General features: G+C 34.6%; 3 protein-coding genes across 6 annotated transcripts; 2 read left to right on the top strand and 1 right to left on the bottom strand.

Moving 5' to 3' along the window:
* The first annotated feature begins 2,695 nt into the window (after positions 1-2,695).
* Positions 2,696-3,302, top strand: LOC18447470 (glycine-rich protein / oleosin). The gene is made up of 2 exons (XM_088850572.1): positions 2,696-3,113; positions 3,202-3,302. The coding sequence occupies exons 1-2, from the start codon at positions 2,696-2,698 to the stop codon at positions 3,300-3,302; spliced, it is 519 nt and encodes a 172-aa protein (XP_088706698.1).
* Positions 3,303-4,213: 911 nt separating this feature from the next.
* COX15 (cytochrome c oxidase 15) lies at positions 4,214-14,294 on the bottom strand. Of its 4 annotated transcripts, none has more exons than XM_088849273.1 (7): positions 13,979-14,294; positions 12,438-12,751; positions 10,840-11,065; positions 10,355-10,600; positions 9,696-9,806; positions 8,677-8,808; positions 4,214-4,615 (listed from the first exon to the last, which is right to left on the bottom strand). In XM_088849273.1, the coding sequence occupies exons 1-7, from the start codon at positions 14,219-14,221 to the stop codon at positions 4,577-4,579; spliced, it is 1,311 nt and encodes a 436-aa protein (XP_088705399.1). In that variant the 5' UTR covers positions 14,222-14,294; the 3' UTR covers positions 4,214-4,576. The 4 variants fall into 4 exon arrangements, with proteins under 4 accessions (XP_088705399.1, XP_020531215.1, XP_006857630.1 ...); XM_020675556.2 differs by lacking the exon at positions 4,214-4,615 and adding an exon at positions 6,389-6,711; XM_006857568.4 differs by lacking the exon at positions 4,214-4,615 and adding an exon at positions 7,196-7,681.
* A 1,155-nt stretch (positions 14,295-15,449) lies between these two features.
* Positions 15,450-18,373, top strand: LOC105421680 (Tetratricopeptide repeat (TPR)-like superfamily protein). The gene is made up of 2 exons (XM_011629928.3): positions 15,450-17,932; positions 18,043-18,373. The coding sequence occupies exon 1, from the start codon at positions 15,458-15,460 to the stop codon at positions 17,453-17,455; it is 1,998 nt and encodes a 665-aa protein (XP_011628230.1). The 5' UTR covers positions 15,450-15,457; the 3' UTR covers positions 17,456-17,932; positions 18,043-18,373.
* Positions 18,374-24,646: the final 6,273 nt, after the last annotated feature.

Here is a 24,646-nt window from a genome sequence, read left to right as displayed (position 1 = left end):
ATCTCATTGTATATTGTCAGGTATGGTGATATTCAAAATCACCCACATAAAGAAATATCATATTATATGGAATTGGGATTAATACTGATAGGTTTCCTAAATAAAATAGAAATTAAAAAAGATAAAGACTGTAAGTATATCTCTTGGTTTTTGAGATATACACAATATCTATGTGAAGTTTTTTATTTAGTATTGATTCATGATTCAGAACTATATATATATATATATATATATATATATATATATATATATAGGAAATTCTTGAGATTAGCCCATTAACTCGTATGAGCCCAATGGCCCACATTGAATATGGGCCAATCTGATGGTCACGACCTCATTTCGTATTTTAATTTTATTTTTTTTACAAATCCAAGTAAATTGTAATTTTAGGCGTATGTACTTTAAAAATAAGATAATCTAATAAAAATATCAAAAAAATAATTTTTAATAAATAAATTGATCAAAATACCCCTGAAAAGTTTTGAGGGTATTTTGATCAATTTATTTATTCAATTTTTTTTTTAATATTTTTATTAGATGAGCCTTATGAGAAAAATAGAAACCTAAAATTTAAATTTATTTGGATGTGTATAAAAAAAATTAAAATTAAAATACGAAATGAGGTCATGACCATCAGATTGACCCAGATTCAATCTTAGCTATTCGGTTCATATGAGCTAGTGGGCTAATCTTAGTATTTTTCATATATATATGGAACAGTGTAAGCCCAATATGTCCATATTGAATCTGGGCCGATCTGATGGTTTATACTATATATCAGTAATATAATTTTAATATTTTTTATATAAATCCAAACAAAAGAAAATTTGGAAAATAAATTCTTCTCATCAAGACGCACCTAATAAAAATATTTTAAAAAATAATTCATATAAAATAAGTTGACCAAAATACCCCTAGAACTTTTCAAGGGTATTTTGATCAATTTAATTTATGCGAATTATTTTTTTGATATTTTTATTAGATTTGAATTTTCTTGAAGCATAGACGCTCCAAATTTCAAGTAATTTGGATTTGTACAAAAAAATTAAAATTCAATTACGAAATACAATTGCGATCATTTAATTGGTCCAGATTCAATCTGAGCCGTTTGGCTTTACACTGTTCCATGAGCCCATGGGCTGACAGGAGCTTTTTCATATATATATATATATATATATATATATATATATGAAATACTTGTCACCATATTAGAAAGGTGCCCTCCTCCATATAGAAAGTAGGCCTCCGGTGCAAGAGAGGCCTCCAGATAGAAAGTAGGCCTCCGGTGCAAGAGAGGCAAAACATCTTTTTAGAGAGAAAAGAACTTTATATAGAGAGAAACAGTGCGATGATGCGTCCTCTCTTTATAAAAAAAAGAGAGCTACGTTACAATGGTGCCTCCGGTAGGGTAAGAGGATGATCTCTTATAGAGAAGTGGATACGTTGCGATGGTGCCTCATGTAGAGTGAGAGGCATGTCTCTTGTAGAGAAGTGTATCCCATGAAGATATTGGGTGGTTTCTCCTTGTAGTAAAAATGTCAGGTGCTCTCAAGGTACTCAACTTGTACAGTGGTTTAGCTTTGAAGTGGAGATGAGTCTCTTCTTGGACAACAGCTTAGAATTGTATTTGAGAGAGTTTAAAAGGGTTACTCGACTTGGGTTTGTTGATAATTAAAGAGGTAACTCTGTGTCCTAAAATATATGATATAACTTTTATTAGTATTGTGAAATTTTACTTGCTAGGCTAGTGGATGTAGTATTTTTGGGGTGAATCACATAAATCTTTGTGTTGTTATGACGTGTATGCTTTATGCTTTATTTCTCGACTTGTAGTCTTGCTTATTTTGTTTCGAGATGGATAAATACGTATTTTTAGTGGGATCCAACTTTTTGAGATTCTTATTTCAACATCTAATAGGGTTTTTAAATCCCAACATATCTTTATTTCAACAAGGGTCATTTGAGTCCTTTGAAAATTATTTTTTAAAATACTTTTTTTTAAAATTATTTTAAAATATAAGCATATCCAATAATTAACACTCAAATTAGAGGATAATCTAACCAACAGTTTGATATTCTTTATTTTTTCATAAATTTGTTAACTAATTAAATAAAATTATCTATTTCTTCACCACGTCCACTCTCTTTACTAAGTGTCAATAATCTCTTTTCCCTTAATCTTGAAAGCCATTTTTTTAAAAAAAGGGAAAACGATCCTCGGCATCAAATAAATGTTTGTCATCTTTTTAGCATTTTAAAGGTCTATACTACAAGTGACGTAGCCTAACAAAACCCTAATAAATATTACAACCTTTTAGTCTATCAATTCATGCAATTAAACAGTAGTTCAATTACAAACATACAACTTCAAATTTAACGAATGTTACTTTCTCAAACTTACCCTCTTTGGGTACGAACAATTCAAGATAAGTATCTACCATAAAAGCAGCCACCGTGTGACTCTTCACCTTACACGTGCCACATGCCTGACACGTGGAAGGTCGAATATGACACCCAGACAAACAGGTCGGCCTTTCAATATCCATGAGCTCTATAAACCTCCCATCTCTCAAGTCTCAACTGAAGGAATCCAAAGGCCGAGAGAGAGAGAGAGCCCAGAGAGTGTATGTTCTATTGCTAGAGAGTGTGTTCTTTCGTGGAGAAGAAGAGCTCCAGTTTTTTGGCAGTGCTATCAATGGCAGACCGAAAGGTGCAAGAAATGAAGAACAAGACCAGTGGCTCGTCGGTCTTAAGTTCCTCGATGGCTGCACTGGTGATCGGGGGACCCTTGTTGGGGATGAGTGGTTTCTCTTTCTTGGCTTCCATGACCATACTCATAATAAGTTCGCCGTTATTCCTCATCTTTAGCCCTCTTATTCTCCCGGTTGCCTTTGTTCTCGGCTGCTCAATGGTGGCTTTTGCAGCTGCTGGGTTAATGGGAATGGCTGGGTTCTGTGCCATTACTTGTGTTTTTCGAAGTGTTCGAGGTCAACAAATCGGGAGGATTCCGGCACAAGTGGTGGATACGGCCCAAAAAGCGAAGGAACATGGCAAAGAATTGGGTGCTCATTTGCAACAAAGGGTGCAAATTCCCATTGAGAATAAGACCAGAGGTTAGGGGAAGTGGGTGACGTAGTTTTAGATTTTCTATTTGTTTTGTGTGTAATTGCGTTTGCGAGTTATGTGGGTGGTTTGAAGCAGGATGGATGTATAATTTGTATGCTTGTACAAGGATTTGTTGGGCACATAAACCTACTGCCTTTGATATGGCACACTCCCACGGCTTCATAGTGTACACGTAGTCCCTTAGTAGCTCCCTCTGGTGAATTGCTGTAAAAGAGTTGCTTAGGCTGATTTTTTTAGCTTCTAAATTTTGGTAGGGAGAGTATAGTATGAGACCGCTACGGGGTACAAGGTGAGAAATTAATCTTCGACCATTGGATGGCTGCAAACCAAGCTCAAACTTGAAAAGAAATTATGGGAACTTTGTGATACATCCAAGTTATCAAATTTAAATCTTGTCGGTAAGATGGTTGTAAGTAATTGTGACAATTTTTGATAAAAAGGTAAATATACCCTTTATCAAATTTGTCGTCGGATCGTTGTAAGTAATATGTCGGATCGTTGTAAGTAATAAGTAATTGCGATACGTGATAAATGGTCACAATAACATCCTTTTCCTTTTTAGAACCCGGGTTTAATTGGTGAATTACGAGGTAAGAAAAGAGAGCCCGGGTTTTAATTGCTGAATTACGAGGTAAGAAAAGAGCCTGGTTTAATTGGATAGTGCTTGATCCTAGTCCTCTCCCCATTAACTCATTAAAAAAATAAAATGAAAGCGAATCATGAGGTAAGAGTTTTCTCTCTCTTAAAAAATGAATTTCAGAGTTCTTAGGCCCATATGCATATGGTCGGATGTTTTGTCTGGCTTAGCTTGGATACCCAAATTTACTTTGCGTTTTAAAGGAGGTTAAATCCAGGTACATGGATCTTGAAAATTTTCATAAATAGGATCTTAGGATCAGGGCTTATCCGAGGGAACTAAGGTTTACCCATTGCTGTCAGGATTAAATTAAGAACACAGATATTGTTCTCCCTTTGCCGTTGAACGATAGAAGAATAACTTCTCTTGGTTAGCGCATCTATGGTCAATAGGTCTGTGGATACGGCGGTCGATCGGTTCGCGCATCTCCGGTTAAAAGGTCTGTGGATACAGCGAGATGAACCATTTATCATCACGATAAGTGTCAAGTGGAAGTACAGTGGTGTCAAGTGGAAGTACAGTGGTGTCAAGTGCAGTGATATATGATGTAGTGTCAAGTGGAAGCGATGTATGACAGACTGGACCCTTGCCTTCCCAGTTAATGTTTTCCTCTCATTCTGATGGCATAAAACCATTACTCTCCGCAACACGAGAGGAGCGACGAACCTACGGGGCACACGATGATACTGAGTCTATAGGCGAATCAAGCCGATGACTGATACAAAGAGGGCTATGCATAGTTTTCAGACGTAACTACTGGGATTGTCGTCCACATCCTCTTCGCTGTCCATATCCCGCCGATTCAATCTAATCTCAGAAGCTTCGCTGGGATTGTCGTCTACATCTTCTTCCCTATCCACATCCCGCCGATTCAATCTAATGTCACTAGAAGTTCACATGCTAGTAGCACTCGAATAAGAGATTTACCATATTCCATAGTTACAGTTCAAAAAAAAAAAAAAAAAGATATTCCATAGTTTGATTCTTTTAACTGGTCTGGCTAGTCAACATCATCATCTCAAAGGGGCTGAAATTAGCGTTGTTAGATTCAGAGCCGTAAATATTTAAATCGACATAAATAATATATATATAAAAAAGAAATGATTTCATGAGACTCTCCCCACATTTGTGTGTAGGATTTTAAAAGATCACTATTAAATTTGACATAAATCTCTAGAAAAATTATCACATAGGTGTGGTACTTGACTTTCTAGAGATCTGTGTCAAATTTAATGGTGATCTTTTGAGGTCTTACACATATAGGTGTGTGAAGGTTTCATAAAGAGTCTCACAAGATCAAGACCATTTCTCATATATATACTCTTTCACACACATGTGTGCAGGACTTTAAAGAATCACTATTAAATTTGACAGATATTTCTAAAAAAGTTCCCACATATGTGATAATTTTTGTAGAGATTTCAAATTTAATATTGATTATTTAAAGCCTTACACACATGGATGTGGGAAGGTCTCATAAAATCATTACTATATATATATATTAAAATAATAATTTTAAAAATAAAAAATTTAAAAATCTAATTAAAAAGAGAAGATAATTTCGTTGAAGAGGATCAAATGGGTCTTTTTAAAAGACACTTATATGCTTCGATTTAAGAAGCCGAGTCAAACTGACGTGGGCCCAAAGCAAGCTTAAGCTTTCTACTTCGGTTTTTGTTTTGGGCTGAAGTGTTCAGGGTAGTAGTTTGCAAAGTTGCAATGTTGCCTGATTCATTTCGTCCTAGAGTCTAATTCGGTTTGGCATGAAAACATTTCGAGTTTGTTTCGGTATTGTGTGGTGTGAAAAATGAACCATTTGGTGTTTTTAATGGAGTACGCATTGTTCGGATATTATTTCACATGGAGTATTATTTTGTATGCTCAATATTTTTAGATATTATTTTTATTTTATAATATAAAGTTTTTTAAGCATCTTATTTTTATTTTCTAATATAAAGTTTTTTAAGCATCTCATTTTTATTTTATAATATAACTTTTTTTAAGCATCTCCTTGATTATCAAGGTTAAATATTTTTATAAAAATTAATAGTATTTATTAATGGTTAAAAAGTAAGAAGTAATATCGTGTGGATGTCATTATAGTTAATAAACAATTTACTTTATCATTTATTAATGTTTAAATAATTATAAAAAAATATTATATTATAAGATAAGAATATTGAGGGTCCATAAATATGCATTAAGGATAGGAAAAAATTTATATGGAGATTAGGCACTAAACAATCAAATTAGAGCTCACCTTAAGTAGAAGAGGTGGTTTTGATGCTCAAATATCTCAATTTGATCAAGGTGCATGGACACAAGAAAAAAATGAATTTCAAGTTTTGAAAATAATGCATCATCTATTTTTGGACCATCAATTTTCAAGATTGTCAAGTTTTCATTGATATGCTTGATCAAGCTTTCTATTTTATACTTATAGATGGAAATATATTTTAAGGCTATCCCAAAGCATTTTAGTATCCCAAAGCATTTTAGTATTGAAACCACTGGTGCACTTTACATTGCATCGGCTCTATACAAACTGCACCCTTAACGAAATACTTAATGGAAGTACCCTCATAAAGGGAATAATAAGAAGGAAATCTACCATGAAGGGAATAATGAGCTTAAATTTGTAACTTCATAAAAAGATTAAAAAATGAATTATGTGTTCATTATTTCTATCAAGAACAGGAATTGTTATTTTATATTTCCAAAAAAAAAAAAAAAAGTTATATGAAATAATAATAACTAGACTGGAAATATTGAATGATATCTGGGTGAAAACATTTGACTTTGAATTTGTTGAGAATTAATTTTGAGCTAATCTCAACAAGAGCATCTCTCTTTGAACTCCCACATAATCATCAGAATTACTAGGGTACACTTGTTTTGAATTATTCAACGTAGGGACCAACTTCAAAGAAATGACAATTCATAAGCACCTGGAAAAGAATAACATGTTAATATCGAAACATTGGATGGTGAGATCTAGGTATTTTTATGAACTTAATAATGCATGCTTATTTCTTTTGGAAAAAGTTTATACCGAGGCTCTAAATAATCAAATAACAGCCCACCTCAAAAATTTCACCAGAAAAGGTAGTTTTGATTTGCAAATATCCTCAAATTGATCATGACATGAGAAAAACATAGATTTCAAGTTTTGAAAATAGTGCGTCTTGTAACACATATTTGGACTGTCAATTTTCAAGATTTTCAAATTTTCATAGAGTTGCTTGATCTACACTATTTTTGACGTTTTAAATTTTATAATTAACAATGAAAATATATTTTAAGGCTATTGGTTTCCAATATTGTACCTGCATTTCTCGACACTAATTGAAGGTGCGCTTTACTCTGATTGTTTAGAGCCTTGGCATTGTACAAACCACACCCTTTCCTTTTTGGAAAATTAATATGGTGATCTTAAAGTAAATCCCAAAATTTCATATAGAAAAACTCTTCTTAAGTAGGCCTTTTACACGAGGGAGTAAAAAGTATGGTATGCTCTCTCAGGGCATGCCAATACATACTTAAAAGTTTGACATAAAATGGAAGAGGCCATGTACAGTTGAGAGAGAGATGGTGTCAGTCAAAAACATAAATATGATAAACTATGATGTTACACAATGAAAGGAACAAAATTTTGCTGGAGCTCAAATCTTCCATACTAGGTGCAAGAGGCTTGTTTTATTATAAGCCTGCTTTCACCTTCTTATTGCTTTGCCCCATAACCTTGGCAGTGGGGTTTGAGAGAGAAGAGGAGAGAGACTTCAAAAGGGCTGGAGATGGCTTTCTCACAGAGTGAACCAATAGTAACATTAGCGTCAACAATGTTAAAGCCCCTGCTTGATGAGCAGTGGCAAGAGAAACTGGAACATATGAAAGCAATGTTGATATACCCAAGGTCACCTGCATTTTCCATAAGAATCAAAATGGCTGGGACCCCCACAAATTTTACTAAGATCAAAGGTGATTTGGGGACAGCACTTGGAAGCATTTGAAATGAATGGAGTCTATGGACAAGTAATGGTTTAAAATTGGAGGCGTTTCATGTCTTGGGCAGAATAAATAATTTAAATGATTAGCATTCAACATGATTTATTAATTTACTGTCTGGGTGCAATCAGCATGATATTTTGCATTACAAGGAAAAGTTTAATAGCATTGGGCATTTTTAGAAGCCTTTCACCGAGATTACTGACAGTTTCTGGAGTAATTTATTATCTCTCAATCATTTTTTGCAAGTATAGGTGCAAATTGCAATGTGTCATGGGTAATTTTGTTTGCATCAGTCAGAGTTTTAAAAAATGTCGATTCAATATCAGAATCGCCTGATCTAGATTGGGAATCGGTGGAACCAATTCTTCCCACCACATATCAGGAACCGGCCGTTTCAGCCCTACCTTTTATTTTTTATTATTTTCCATTTTTTATTTTGTTCTCTATTTTTTAAAAAAAATTTATTGACTGATTCACTCGGCAGGAACCCCAATCGAATGGACTATGGGCAACCTTTAGTCTATCAGGTTCATTACCTGGTTCAAATGACATGGAAGGTGATAGAGAGCGAGTGGGACCCACCAGTGTACTATGTTTTTGCACCCTCCATGACCAATCACCATTTTACTGGGCAGTGACGAGCAAAATGGATGGTCATTTTCTAAAGACAATTGTAATGTAGCATATTATTTCTGTGGATGTGTGGCTTTGTAAGAGCCATGCAATAAATTTGCCAAGAAACTGTTCACTGGATTCTTCTTTCACCAAAACGATTATATTTGTGCTCAGCAGTTCAAATGCAAAGGAATTCTACTATGCTTCAAGAATATCGATCATCATGAGAAAAAAAACAAAATAAAATAAAATACATAAAAATGCATCAAGGAATGTAAAGATTATGTTACCTGTAAAGCTGCCATACCAAGGGTACTTCCAATCAGGGATTGGACTGCTGGATGCAAGTCTAATTTCTTTGTGGCCCACCACATGCCTCCAATGGAAAGCAGAGTTGCAGTGGCAAGTATACGGTGGTCAAGCTGGAAGAAAACAAGCAAGAAACTCCTCCTAATTTCTCTATCTTAATAGACTCTCTTAAGTTAATCCTAGAAAGAAGAAAATCACTACCATATCACACTGATCATATAATGATGAACTCTTCACAATCAGATATAATCTGTCATTTTTTACTTTTGTGCGGGCAGGCATGGAATGCTGCATGTACCAAACATAACACATGCAATTCTATTTTTTATTTTATTTTTTTGTGGTTTCATATTTAATTTATATTTTATTTGCCTCTTTTGTTGTTCCATATGAACGTATTTTTCATTTCCTTCCTCTTTCTATTTCTTTGTTCATTCTCTCGTTTCTTGCTTTCATTTTGTTGCATGTTTTAGTACAATTCAAACTTGAGATTTCCTGCCTCAACCTTGTTTTTGTTTCTTCTTCTCTAACATATATGTGCAATGTAAATTATTGGCAACTAGTTATCATATATGCTAAGCATTTGTTATTTCAAAAGCATATGTTCTCTTTTTTCATTTCCTTCACTTTTCTATCACTTCTTTGTTCATTCTCTCATTTCTTGCTTTTGGTTTCGTTACTTGTTCATTAATACAATTCAAACTTGAGTTTTCCTGCCTCAACCTTGCTTATTGTTTCTTTTCTATAATACAATTCAAACTTGAGTTTTCCTGCCTCAACCTTGCTTTTTGTTTCTTTTCTAAGATATATGTGGAATGTAGTTATTGCCAACTAGTTATCACATATGCCAAGAAATTAAAAGGTTACTTCATAAGCTTGGGGTTGAAGGGTCCTGATGTTTCAAGTACAGCAACAAAGAAATTGAAACATCTATGGAAAATTACAACTAGATCATATTGAAAGTAATATTTACAAGCACTATCAGGCCTTTGAAATTTACCTGAACAGTTGCTGTATTCTCAAAGAAATTGCGAAAAATAGGCTCTAACTCAAAAATCTCATCTGGGATCCAGCTGTCTCCCATCTTGGGAAACGTATTATATGCATGACCCTGAAGTTATAAAAGAGAATAAATAGCAGTGTGCATCGAACTGGGCATTGAGCGATATCTATCACATACGTAAGGTGTCAACATTATATTGTAGAAGTAAGGTACACCTCAAAATTTCACCTGAAAAAGTTGTTCCTAAGTCGAAAAACTTTACAATTAATCATCTCGACCTCGAGATGTATCGATTTAAAAAAAAAAAAAATTTCAAGTCCTAAAACTGCTGCATCTTGTAATATATTATCTAGACCCTCTATTTTCAAAATCTTTGTTTATAGATATGCTCGATCTACACCATTTTTTAAGCTTTAAATTTCATAATTAAATGTGAAAATTGATTTTTAGGTCATCATAAAGGTTTTCGGCACAAGAACCGCATCTTTTACCAAGATTTAGAGGTGTCACTTTGATTGTTTAAGGTTGAGAGAGAGAGAGAGAGAGAGAGAGAGAGAGAGAGAGAGAGAGAGAGATTTTACTATGTAAAGTCAGACGATTTGGAATTGAAAGAAATGAGAGGCAGCAGTATAGACAGCAGGCTACTAGTAACATACCGCATCATTTCCTGCCACAAAGGCTCCTGAGAGAGCAGTGACACCAACCAGAATACTCACGGGAATTGCAAGTGTCCGAGCTTTTGCAGCTCCATGTATCCAAGATAATGAACCAGTTGGTGGTTGTGGCATAACAACTGAAAGACCAGTCCAAAAAAGGCCGCAGTATATTATGAAAGCAGATGTCAAATGAGTAGCCAAACGATAAGGGCTCACCCTTGGCTGAGCATATTCAGATGCTGGCTCCTGGAAAAGAAAACAAGCTATTTGATGAATTCAAAAAATTAACTACTAATTTTTCTCTAGGTATTTCTTTCTTTTTTTTCTTCTTAAGAAAAAATACTCACCCTTGATAAAGAAGAAAGAATGTAAGAATTGCGAATGATCAAAGACAAATTTGCAATGATCTATATTAAGAAAAATAAAAAAAATCAATAACAGCATGCCAAGGAGAATGGGTCAGTAATAATTTTCCGGGGTCGCACCTCTAGTCCACTTTTTACCATCCACCAGCCAATTAGACCCTGGCCAGCACCAAGTGCAAAAAGAGCAGAGAGTCTCAGTCCAAGCTGACGGGTAATATACCCTTTAGCAAGAAAATATGTAAAAGGCATTGCAAATATGATGCCCAATCCCCTTCCCCACATTCGATGTGCATATTCCATCCAATATATGAATTTGAAATTTTCAAGACTCATCCCTCTGTTCACTCTGCAAGGTATCAAATTTGTGTGTGATCACCCATCTATGAATGGAATTTTGTAGCATCCATGAATACAAATTTAAGATAAGAACCTATATTTCAGAGACCAAAATGTAAATCAAATAACACAATAAAATCAAGAAAGGGCAACATATAGTAAGCTGTCTGCTGATCAGCAATAACAGAAGCAATTTACATTGTGGTTTTATGTTCTACCCCAGTACTTTGATTCTTTTCCAATACATCACTTCAATTAGATCAGAGAAATGATGAAATAAAACAGGGCAACCACAATATTTGCTATAGAAGAAATCAACAAGCTATGAACATCAAAAAAAGGATGAAAAGCACTAAAGGGAAAAAACATTGAATATTTAAAATACAAGATGAAAAGTACTGTTTGGTGACCTGAATCTCCAAATTGGTAAGATAAACCCAGTGCTCAAAATTAGGAAATAAAATTTAATACTTTAAGTAAACCTCACATGGATTTTCTTTTGAGGAAATAAACCCTGAATGGATTAACTATATATCACTGTCTCTCTTTTTTTTAGAATATTTTTTAACATTAACAGAAATAAATCAAGATGCAAAATAAGGCAGCATTTCAGAAGGCAAATTTTATGCAAAATAGAGCAATAAAAATTGAAATATTCAATTTCCTCCATAGCGTCAAAAAAAAAATCAATTTCTTCCTCCTAGGAAAAAAAAGTGTGCTGATACTTCATTAAGATACAATATAAGAAACAAGCTACCCAAGGAAAATCTTACTGGAGCAGCATCTAATAAATGTCCATGAAACCATTCATATCAGGACAATTGAAATGCCACCTTTCGAGAAAGGAAACCAAGTAAATTGTAGAATGAAGAATCACACATCTCGAGAAAATAGAAGTGATAACACAAATTGGAATTATAAGTATAAAGCATGTAGAGGTTAAATACATTTTTAACAAGAAAAGTGTTCAAAGAAAAATTATGCACACTAACTGAAGCTTAACTGATTCAATACTAAAAATAAAAAACCAGGACCTTTACATTTTAGAACTTACCAGTTCATAATGGTGAGACAATTTTGCAAGCAAAGGGTGTTCCAAGTGAGCAGAACAATGGAATATATCAGTATTACTTAAAAAAAATAGCATATTAATATTGTAAAAGCTAAATCTTTCGTAAAAGAAGTGCTTCGAGCCAAATTACTACTTAGAATGACATATAAATAAAAATATAAATACAATATATATCCCTCTTTTTAAAAGATAACCATATAATATAAATTTACTTAATTGTTTGCTTTGGCATTGCTCTACAATTACACTTAATGGGCACGGACATGAATATGCATAACCCTTATACACATAAGGCATTGTGCAGACAAACCTTTTGTATTCAGGTGATTGCTTGTATTTTTCAAACTCAAGCTGCCATTCTTCTTCTGACAATGGTGGGAGTCTACCACTAAACTTCCAATCAGTCATCGAAAGACCAGACCTTGTAAGGCGTGTAACACCGCCAAGTACCACCATACTAAATACCCATGCAGCACAACCAAATATCCATATTCCAACTTGTTTCTGTACTTCAGTTCCTTTATTAACAAGCAATGTCACCCCTTCTTTCACAACTTCAGATTTGTTTGGTGCTAATAAGGATGCAGTGGTTGACATGTTCTTTGAAGGTTGAAAGGAAAATCCCTGAGAATGTAAAGGAAGAGTCACAGTTTCTATCTTCTCATAATGAAAACAAGTGGCCATGTATTACACAGTAATCAGATGGAAGCACATGAAACAAGCAATAAAAAGGAAAAACCTTCGAAAAAGGATAGTAATTTTAAAACCCATGTGCATGTGCCACATCGCTTAGTCATGTGAATGATACATGATTCCAAAGTGATGCAGGAAACCATGGCAATTTCAGTGGGGAAAGGAAAACAATTATGGCACAAAAAGAACTGCTGTCATTGATAAACAGAAGACCACGTTGGGGAAAGCTTAAGAGCTGCGAACACAATATTAAGGACATGATTCGAGTGAATAAATTAAATTTTGGCTAGAAACTCGTACGTGCTATCAAGTATCAGCCGGAGTAAAAGGATTAAAGTTCTTCAGATTCTGATATCACTGGAATATCATAAAATTTTTAAAAAAGGAAAAAAAAGAACTATTGGCCCATTGTGAAAAACTCTTAAAATTGCCAACTATGTAGCAAAAATCATCCTAATTAATGACGATTACCTACTTAGCGGAAAACACCAGAAACACAGATGGCTCAAAAACTGAACATTCCTACATCTAGGGATTGAAATGAGACGGTCCACCAAACCAACTGCAATGAGGACATGGAAATGTAACTAAAAGCTACTATTGAGGGGTATTATAACTGAGCAACTAATGCTGATATTGATTTAAACCACTGCTTTCAAGGCCATCATTGCATGTTTTCGCGAGGTGAAGGGCATGGGCCTATTGTGAACATGTACGTGAATCAAAAACAACGTTTTTTTTTTTTGATATCCAATTTGCATAGCAAAATGTGAGTGACATACACGAGGCATACATTCGTTCAAGAAATGCAGCTAAGAACATACAAGGAACAAAAAGACTAAAATTTAAATGCCCAAAATTTTGTGGTTTGGTTAAATTAGATGCACAAAATAATATAATCTGATTTACTTCTTTTTCTTTTACTAGATAAGCTCTAAATTATAGAAGAACACAATTGATTGGACATAACATTCGATAAAAGAAAACCCATTTTAAAAGCAGTTCAATGAATATGCAGATGATTTTCCATCGAGAGAGGAACTACAAGTGAAGAAAAGCTTCTCCAATGAATTCACTGTTAAAATTGAATCATGCCATATAAAATAAAAATAAATTCTAAATAGCATGCAATACAGGTTAAATGATAAAAGCCATCACCTTTTGCATGAATTTGCTCCGAAAAAATGCATTGCCGTAATTTAAAGCAAAACGACTGGATAAAAAACCAGCTCCATTTGAAAAATTGGAGACTTTAAGCAGCTGTAAACCAACTCCATTTGAAGCACCACAACTTTTAATCAGCTCAAAACCAGCTTCATTTGAAACCCTAGAAGAATCCTTGAAGAGATGGAAGAGTGATGAATTCTTGTTTCTCCTAAGAAGAGAAATCAACCTACTCATAATGGATGAGCCCTTAGAGATTCAAGAATGACTGCATTTCTATGAAGGGTTGAGGTAAGGGGCTTGTTAATCCAATGAGTTCTAGGGTTCAAGGTCGCGCAAATAACATGAAGAAACAGTGGAAAGGAGAAGTACAACAAAATGCCGCTCTTGAGAGAGAAATGATAGGCTTCGGAAGGAACCGGGCTCACCGATGACTTTCCCGGTAAGGTTTTCGGGCCGAGATTTGTGCTTTAGAAGATAATACAAAGGATTGTTTTGTTTTTTACAATATAAGGAGGTCAGTGGGTTGGATTTCAAATCGGAAGATTGTGAGTGCATTATTGAATAGACTTGAATTTTAACTTTTTTTTTTTTTTTTTTTTTTTTTAAAAAAAAGAACTTTTTAACATGATGAGTGCATTTTTTAATAGGCTCAAAATTTAATTTAATTTTTTTAAAAAAAAAGACTTTTTAACGTGATCTAAGCTATCCAATTTAACACCTAATGACTAGTAGCAACCGGGACCTCCTCGTTACAAAGGTAAATAGTCTCGTATTATACACTTGAGTTTATTTTGAGGGTTCACTCAAATTGAAGAGAGGTAAAGTGGACTGCATTGACAGATAGCAAATACGACTTCCTTGTTACAAAAGAAAGTAGTTACACTTCCGTTTACTGTGGGGGGGGGGGGGGGGGGGTCACTAAAATTGAAATTGAAATTGGAGAGAGTTTGATAGAGTGGCATAAAAATCGGGTAGCTAATGTTGCCTCGACTCGACCGATCGGATGGATTAGATTTGAAAAAGAGCATGTATACTTTTAAATTTCACATCGAAAATTGTTGTAAGTAATTGTAGTAAAAAAAATCACATTGTATGTCCTTCCCAAAAAAAAAAAAAAAAAAAAAAAAAAAAAAAAAAAGCGGTGGTTAAATTTGGACAAAATTCCTCACCCGCATGCGTAGTCGTCCTTGGATATTTAAAAGAGCGGGGCTCATGTGAATGACATCAAGAGAGAGTTGTCTATAAGAATATTAAGTTTCGAACGCAGAGGCGGGTGCAAGCTTCCCTGCAACTGAAAAATCATGTAATACGTTGGGTGTTGGGTTTTTTAGAGAGAGAGAGAGAGAGATGGAAATGGATTCATCTCATCCCATGACAATTCGACCCCTATCTGCAGCATACCTCCATTTTCAGCTTCCTTCTTGTTTTCTGCAGCTCTGTTACTGCTTGTAACCATATCCATAATCAATCATGAAAAAGCTAGGTCCTTTCCTCTTTTCTTCTACCTCAATCCACTCTAAAAGCCCAACGTATTTATTTCCCCTGATTTTTTCCCAGTTTTCCACAGCTACACCTCTCTCTTCTCTCGCTGAATCTGATGACTCCTCCGATTCAGAGCCATGTGACCTTTCTCTCGCTATAATCGAACCCAGAAACCTTCTCTCTAAAAGCAATTCTTCAACCCAAGGCCTCCACGTTCTTGACTTAATGGACCGGGGTTCAATTCCAGTTGATGCTGAAACCTACTCCAGATTGCTCAAGAGATGCACCCAATTGGGTAAATTAAAAGAAGGTAAATCGATCCATGCGCACATTTTGAACTCAAAGTTAAAATCTGATATTTTCTTGAGAAACTCCATTATCAACATGTATGCAAAGTGTGGGTCTCTGTGCGATGCCAAAAAATCATTTGATGAAATGCTTCTGAGAGATATGGTTTCTTGGACCGTATTGATTACTGGGTTTGCGCAAAATGATCAATCAGCAGAAGCAGTTGGATGTTTTCTAGAGATGCATAGATCGGGATTGAAGCCAAACCAATTCACTTTTGCTAGTGTTTTCAAGGCTTGTGGGGCTTTATCGAGCTCTGAACTGGGTAAACAAGTCCATGGATTTAGTGTTAAGAGTGGGTGTGATTTCAATGTCTATGTTTCTAGCTCAATTGTTGATATGTACACTAGAAATGGTGAAATGGGTGGTGCACATAAGGTCTTTGATGAGATGACTGAGAGAAATGAGGTTTGCTGGAATGCTTTGATAGCGGGTTATGCTCGGAAGGGGGAGGGAGAAAATTCCTTAGAACAATTTTTGAAGATGCAAAGAGCTGGTTTTGAACCTACCCATTTTACTTATTCTAGTGTTTTTAGTGGGTGTGCTAGTATAGGGGCACTGGAGCAAGGGAAGTGGGTTCATGCTCATATGGTTAAGTTTGGATGCAGGGTCATAGCCTTCGTGGCTAACACCTTGATGGATATGTATGCAAAATCTGGTAGCATTGAAGATGCTATGAAAGTTTTCGATAGGTTGCAAAAACCAGATGTGGTTTCATGGAATTCTATACTTACTGGACTGGCCCAACATGGCCTAGGAAAAGAAGCTGTAATCAAATTCGAAGAAATGCTTAAAAAGGGAATAAAACCCAATGAGATTAGCTTCCTTTGTGTGCTTTCAGCCTGTAGCCATGCCGGTTTAATAAATGAAGGGTGGCGTTATTTTGAACTAATGAGAGAGAAAGAGAAGTATGGAATTGAGCCTAAGATGGAGCACTACGTTTCAATAGTAGATCTCTTTGGTCGAGCTGGTATGCTTGATCAAGCCGAGAGGTTTATTAAGAGTATGCCTATTGAGCCTAATGCTGCTATTTGGGGTGCTTTACTTGGAGCTTGTAGAATGCATGGGAATATGGAGTTAGGAAAGCTTGCAGCGGAGTGTGTATTCGAGCTTGATCCCCATGATTCAGGCCCCCATGTTTTATTATCAAACATTTATGCAGCTGCTGGTAAATGGGGTGAGGCAGCTAGAGTGAGAAAGTTAATGAAAGAGAGTGGGGTAAAGAAAGAACCAGCTTGTAGTTGGGTAGAGATAGAGAATTCAGTTCATATGTTTGTTGCAAATGATGATACTCACCCACAAAAGGAAGATATATTTAAGATGTTGGACAAATTGGGTGTTAAGCTTAAGGAAGCTGGTTATGTACCCGATACGAATTATGTCCTTCTATATGTGGATAAGCAGGAGAGAGAGATGAAGTTACAGTACCATAGTGAGAAGATTGCTCTTGCTTTTGCCCTTCTTAACACCCCTCCGGGGGCCACGATAAGGATCAAGAAGAATATTAGGGTTTGTGGGGATTGTCATAATGCGATTAAGTTGGCATCAAAGATCGTGGAGAGAGAAATTATCGTGAGAGATACGAATCGTTTCCATCATTTCAGGGATGGCTCTTGTACATGTGGAGATTATTGGTGACATATTAAAGAGAGCTTCAGGAATGTGTGGAAACCAAGAGAGAGACCTTGGTGATGCCAATTATGAAAGAGCCATATTTCATTTGTTTGGACTTGGAAATTAGTGGCATCTCAAAGCAGTCACTGAGTTACGCTGTGCTGCTATTGAGAAACAATGAGTTATGACCTTGTAGTAGGAAAGAGAAATGGAAGACGCGATGGTGAAACAAAAGAGAGACTAAGCCTACATAAGAGTTCAGAGAGGAGGAAGAGGGGGGAGGTGAGAGCGGCAAATGGGGGACAAACTGTGCTTTCTTATCAGCATCCGCTGGGTTTCACTCTTGTGAGCCTGTAAGTCTTGTATTCATCAATGCTACATTCTTCCTCACTGAATTCACAACACGACAGTCATTATTATTGGGATACACTTAAAGCCTGAAGCTATAACGAAGACACAATATCCAGCCAGATCTATTGTACAGCTTTGACTATGAACCTGGTAAAGACCTTATAACTCATTTCGAGTACTGATCCATGATGAGTTTCTTTTATGTGATATCACTTGTACTGATATACTAATTTTGGGACTCACCAATTGATGCATATTAGGTTACCAGCTTACCAATCAATTACACTGGGCATGTCGAGGGAGGGATGGAGCGAAGGAGGGAGAGATTTTGTGTCTTTTATTATTATCTCTCATTGATTCATTTTATATTCATTTTGTTGTAACTTGCAACAGAAGCAAGATTATTTGGAAGAGTCATAAATTAGTATGGTGTTGCAGTTTAAGGGATGATTGATCCTGGCAAGGATTTTTCGCTTGCCCAGCCATTTTCGCTGACTGCAACTTGTCAGTTGATGAATATCATTTCATTGTGAACTCATTGCTTCCATTTTCGTTTACGTGTGATGATAAATTATTAGAAAATGACTGAAAGTACTGGTGTTTTTATTTGCTTTTCATGTTCTAATGCTACTGTAAAGTTCCTATTACTGCATATTTACTCATCGTTCCAACAAAACTTTATATGTATATCTGTTTTGATTTTGATTTGTAGAGTAAGGACACATATCTATGATTTACAATTGTGAGAATAGGAATTTATGCTATACATTATGCTCCTACACTAGCTAGTATCAATAGTCCTTTTTTTTTCTTTTTTTCTTTTTTTGAGAACATGGTCTAGATATTCTGTTCATTGATTGAAATCTTGTAACAGCAATTAATAGTTTAGAATGTTACAGAAAGTACCAAGCAACACCATCGTGAAAAGTGTATTTGAACTTTAATCACCCATCAATGCTACTACATCCTAAAAATTAGGATACACAAGCTTGGTTTTGAAGAATTATTTTCTCACAAGTATTATCTGAACATTACATTCTCAATCGTGTCCCTTTCAAAGAATTAAAATTGAATGCCAATACTAACCCAATAAAATAATAACCTTTGAAATATAATTCTTTAGTAGAAATAGTGATCAATCATTCTCTCACAGAGAAGAACTTGAGTGCTATGATTGGAAACTGGGCATTTTTCGTATTGATGCTGTAACAATGATGATCTCTTCTCTCATTTCTCCTGACAACCTTCAAGCACAAATAGTTGTTATTTATTTTTAAGGAACACGACTTCATGTAGAGATATAAAAGTTTATATCCAAGTTTTGTGCCCAGTTCCTTTGTAACTTAACCCATTCTATGTACCCAAGAATCACTCCTGATATATACAAACCACCAGTCACAGATTTTTAGGGTGAGTCATACTTCTTAAAATTCTAAGCAGGGATATGCTTCCTTCTTCCCTAAATCCCCACAGTAACAGTCGCTCCAAGTTATGAAGCATAAGATGCTTAGTCTTGGAAATCCTACATTATCACTGCATCCCATCTTGCACACATTGTATGCCGCAGAAAGCACAAATTGTGTCTAATAAGGCAATGTTTGGGGAGATTTGATTGGGTCTTTAGTTGGGACAGAAGATCTTAAATGCAACCTTGTGAGACTCTCAAGAGAGCCTAACCACTGTGGTAACTTCCCTAACACAAAATCTATATGTAGTGGACTAAGATGTGGTGGGGCTAGATGCCATGAGTTCATTGTATAAATTTCTGTTTTATCAATAGAAGACAAAACAAGGCTTTTGAGTTACTTCATCTTTTGGATGGAGGCCATATCTTCTCCCCATCCTTCTTGTTTGCCAACTGGATAATTTCTTAACTCGGATAAACTATTCCAAATCTTTAATAAAAGCAACACAGAAAGGAATATAAGAGATGAGCCATGATAGCTTTTTAATCAATAGAAAGGGATTTCATAGTGTTCAGAATAGAACCAATATAAAACAATAGTAAAAATTCAAGCTCATGGGGAGTATTCACTATATAGTGGATGAGAGTAAGTACTAAAATCTTGAAGAAATTTACAGGGAAAAATGCAGTTAGGATTTTGAATTTTCTTATTGGAAATCAGATGGAGGAAAATTTAGCTTTAGTTGGGAAAAGGCTTTGATGATGATGATATAGGATTCTTTGCTTGTGAAAGATGTTGGTTTGAGTTTCCAAAGAGAGAGACGAATTAGTGGCATTTCTTACTTTTCCCATTGAGATAACTATTACAATACCTTTTTATTGTATTTGATTTTATTTTAGGGAGATTGTTGGAACCAGCCAATGCATTGATAGGACCACCCAAAATGCTAATTCATGGGTCATCCAGCTACCCACTCCCCATATTCTAAAAAAACAAAAAGTTTGAATCATCTAAAAAATTGCCTTAAACTCCCCCCAAATTTTAGGGATCTCCCACCTATTCTTTATTTCACCCTCTCTTACTTCCTCTTTTCCATGCTCGTAGAATGGAAACCTCTCTCACTCTCTCATGAATAGTCTTGAGGAATCTCTTGGAGCTTGTCATTCCTCTTAAGTGTCTTGAAGACATGGAACTTCTTTTTTATCCCGTTTTTCTCGTGTGAGAAAGAATGGTGGGATTAGTTGTCCTTTTTGAGGAAGTGTGGCGGAGCTACTCTGGCTCCTCTTGAGAAAATAGAAAACATTGAGAGAGAGAGAGAAAGTCATCATCATCAGACCAACTATTTGGGGTCTGCTATATAAATCCTAGTCTGTCTATGTACTCTATTAAGGGTCATACTTTCAGTGAGGCCATAAGTTCCTATGTCTTTTTTCACTATTTTCAACTATGCCTACTTGGGCCTACAGAGAGAGAGTACCAATCTTTTTGTTAACAACCAAGCGAATGGTGAGTAGTCAATTGGCATTCAACTATTTGGGGTTGCTACATAAGTCTTAGTCGGCCAATATACTTTATTAAAGGCGATACCCTCAGTGATGTCATAAGTTCTCATGCCTTTTTTTACTATTTTCAACTATGCCTACTTGGGCCAATAAAGAGAGAGTGACCATACCTTAAGAGACGCCATAAGTTCCCATGTCTTTTCTCACTATTTTCAACTATGCCTACTTGGGCCTACAAAGAGAGAGAGTGATGCCATGTCTTTTTTTACTATTTTCAACTATGCTCACTTGGGCCTACAAAGAGAGAGTGACCATACCCTTAGTGACGCCATAAGTTCCCATATCTGTTCTCACTATTTTTATCTATGCCCACTTGGGCTTACAAAGAGAGAGTGACGCCATAAGTTCTCATGTCTTTTCTTACTATTTTCAACTCACTTGGACCTACAAAGAGAGAGAGCGGGTACCGGTTTTCGGGGAGAAAAAAAAATAAACCAGAAAATAAAAATAATGATAAAAGGTGAGAGAATATACCCTCTCTCTAGGTCTGCAAGGGAGTCTATCCAAAAGATCTTTTCAGAAGACCCAAATTTTTTACTCAAATCCAACTATCTCTTTTTACAAAAAAAATAAAAAGGCATCTTCTCTTTAAATACATTTACAAGAATAAATAAATAAATAAATAAACACCTACAAACAAAAATAACTTTTATCTCACTCTCTCTTTGCTACTATTTTCTCTCCCATCTTCTTAAGTAAATCTCCCTAAAATCTTTACCAAATAATATCTCCTTATATTTAGGAAATAACCAACTTGGTTTCTCTTTATCCTCATGCACCACCTTCGTCCGTATCTCTTTTTTTTTTTCTTTTATAATGCTTATCAACCCATTAAGAGCTAACAATTCAACCCCCACAAAACTAGAAACTATATCCTCCTAAAACTCTAACATAACCAACTCCCATAGACTAAAGAAAGCAATAATAACCCTAAGGAAAACTACAATCTCAAATAACATATTTTCTAAAATTAAAAAAAAAAGTATAAAATAAAAAATAAAAAAATCCCCGATTTTTATTTGCATCAGCAAGTGTCCGTTTAACACATGATTTTTCAAAAAATCCCATTTTTTTAATGGAACCGATAAAAATCAATATTTTATCTATTTTTCCAAAAAAATTTCCAAAAAAGTTTCTTCCCTGCAATTTTATCTCTTCAATGATTTAATATATTTGAATTTTAGTTTAGAGATAAGCACAATAGAAGTAGAAGTACATTAAGAATCTTGATTTAACAAAAATTCCAATCAAAAATTTTCACCAATATGTTCCCTTAAAAAAGAATCTTGATTTAACAAAAAATTGCATCAAGAATTTTCACCAATATGTTCCCTTAAAAAAAAGTGCAATATATTCTCCAAAAAAATAGCAATATACTCTTCAAAAAAAATAATCCATCAGAGCAACCATATATCTCAAAAAACTAGATAGAAATAGAGGAAAAGTAACCCAATAAGTAATCTTTTTTCCCTCTAAACATAAAGCATCGTAATAAAGAGCAAAAGAGAGATTCAGATACAACTAAAGATTTAGGTAACTAAGAAGCATCATAATAAAGAGCAAAAGAGAGATTCAGATACAACTAAAGATTTAGGTAACTAAGAATTCAGGGTGCACTTCGAATATTTAGATTTGCTTAAGCACTTTTTTGTTTTCTTTTTGCATACTAAAGTTTGATTAATTTCACCTTTTATATTTTTTTTAAGTTCTGTAGTGTGTACAACATAACAATTTGGATGGATCACTACGGTACATATTTCGGTTTTTGTGTTTTAGTTAACTGCATTCCTTTACTAAAGATCTTTTTTTTTTCTTACAACGATATTCCCATACCTTGGTTTCCATTCTTATTGTTGGCTGATGTAGTTCTTGTGTTTAGTGTTGTCGTTGTGATGTTATATTGTAGGGAAAAGTTTATATAAGGTTGCAACCTTAAAATGTAGAATTACATATGCATCTCAAAAGTCTATCGGAAATGTTGTTTTAATGTTGAAAAAGCCCTCTAATCAATCATCTTGACATCAATATCTATGAATATGAAAAAAAAAAAGTTTTTGAATCTTGAAAATAGTACATCTGGCAACACATTATCTAGCCCGTCCATTTTCAATATTTTCATATATTTATAGATCTACTTGATTTTAACCATTTTTGGAATTTAAAATTTTCTAATTGGGTATGAAAATAGATATTAAGATCATACTAATAATTTTTTACAACAAAATTATATCTTATGATAAAATTTTAAGGTGCCCCTTAATTGGATTGTTTAAGGTTGCAACCTTATAGAAACCTCACCCTATATTGTATGCTCCCAATAAAACTATCATATGTTCTTTGTCGTGAGAACAAAGTAAGCATTGTTGTTGTATTTATTGAAAGTTTAGATAAAATTTGTCAGTATGACACTTATGATATTAGGTAAGGACATAAAAGTATTTTAATGGTTTCAATGTATCCATACGATAAACGTAATTCATAATCTTTTACTGTGACATTTATATATCTGATTTATTCACTTTGTTCCTTTGAGCCAAATCCCAAACATTCATGATTCTCTAAGTTTTGGCGATTGTATTGTCATTCCATGACTTGCTAACTATGGGTTGGTTCCAACAGTTTCTTTTTTAAATAGATATTAGAAACACCAATCACATTTTTAGGTATATTGAAAACGCTCTCGCGCTATTTTGACCATATAGATAGCAACAAACTTTAGCAGAAATTGTGCAAAAATAAATTATAAAAAGGGCTTAATGGCAAATATATATTATTTTTGTTCGCACTACACAAGTCAACAAAAGAAAACATAATATAGACAAATTCTAAGATGTTTGTGGATTTTCACGAAAAGATTGTATATTCTAATTCATGTAGCCTATATAGTATGTTATCTACATCTACTTTCCATGGTCAAATAGTGACGACTGAGATCACCATTTCCACTGTATTGGAAATGTAAAGTATGAGCAATACTTCGCTGTTTGACAACATATTGTGGAAGCAATATACCTGGTGGGAATGTGGAAGAGAACTTAATTTCATGTTGCATTCTTAGAGCAATTCACATCAGATTTACCCACTCAAGAAAAACTGCTTTTTTTATCCAAATTTCATATCATTTTGATTTATAGAAAAAAAATGAAAATTGAAATATTACCGGACAATCATGAACGTGCGATGAACTTTGGACGATGATGAGCATAGGCAAAATCATTGTTCATTTTCGCCTATAGGCGTTGCGTAGTGCTTTCATATATATATATATATATATATACAACAACAAAGGAGACATATAGAGTTATTCAAACTATCAACATATCAAACTTATGAAATAGGGGCAGCTTGGGAAAAAAACTGAAAAAAAAGATGGTTGAATGTAAAGTCAAACACAGAAAAAAAAAATGGTTATAAATGTAAAGTTAAACAAAGGTCTGAAGTAAGTTTATGAGTTAAAAGAGATGAAATTTCAAACCTTCAAGGTCTAAAATAAGGGCGGCTTGGGAAAAAAACATAAAAAAAAGATGTTTATGAATGTAAAGTCAAACTTTTTAGGGGGATTTCTTAAATAAATGTACTTTTGAGGGACTAGTGTAATATAGAGGGACCAATTAATGAATGTACTTTTGAGGGACTAGTGTAATTTAGAGGGACCAGTAAATGAATGTGCGTATCAATTGGTTCAATACTAGTGGAATACTAAGAATATAATGACACCAACTATGTTAACCGACACCAACTATATTAACCGACTTGATTTATATACGAGTGAACAACTATGTTAACCGACTTGATTATATAAGAGTGAACTCAAAAATGATGGCTGTGCAGGGAGTAGCCAGCCAAGACTTGATTTATATACGAGTGAATCCAAAAACGATGGCCGTACGGGGAGT

The sequence above is a fragment of the Amborella trichopoda genome, chromosome 10, assembly GCF_054954075.1.
Source record: "Amborella trichopoda isolate Santa Cruz 75 chromosome 10, AtrichopodaSantaCruz75HAP2 v2.0, whole genome shotgun sequence".
Lineage (NCBI taxonomy): Eukaryota > Viridiplantae > Streptophyta > Magnoliopsida > Amborellales > Amborellaceae > Amborella > Amborella trichopoda.
The sequence above is the reverse complement of the archived record's forward strand: the minus strand, read 5'-3'. Positions and strand labels throughout refer to the sequence as shown.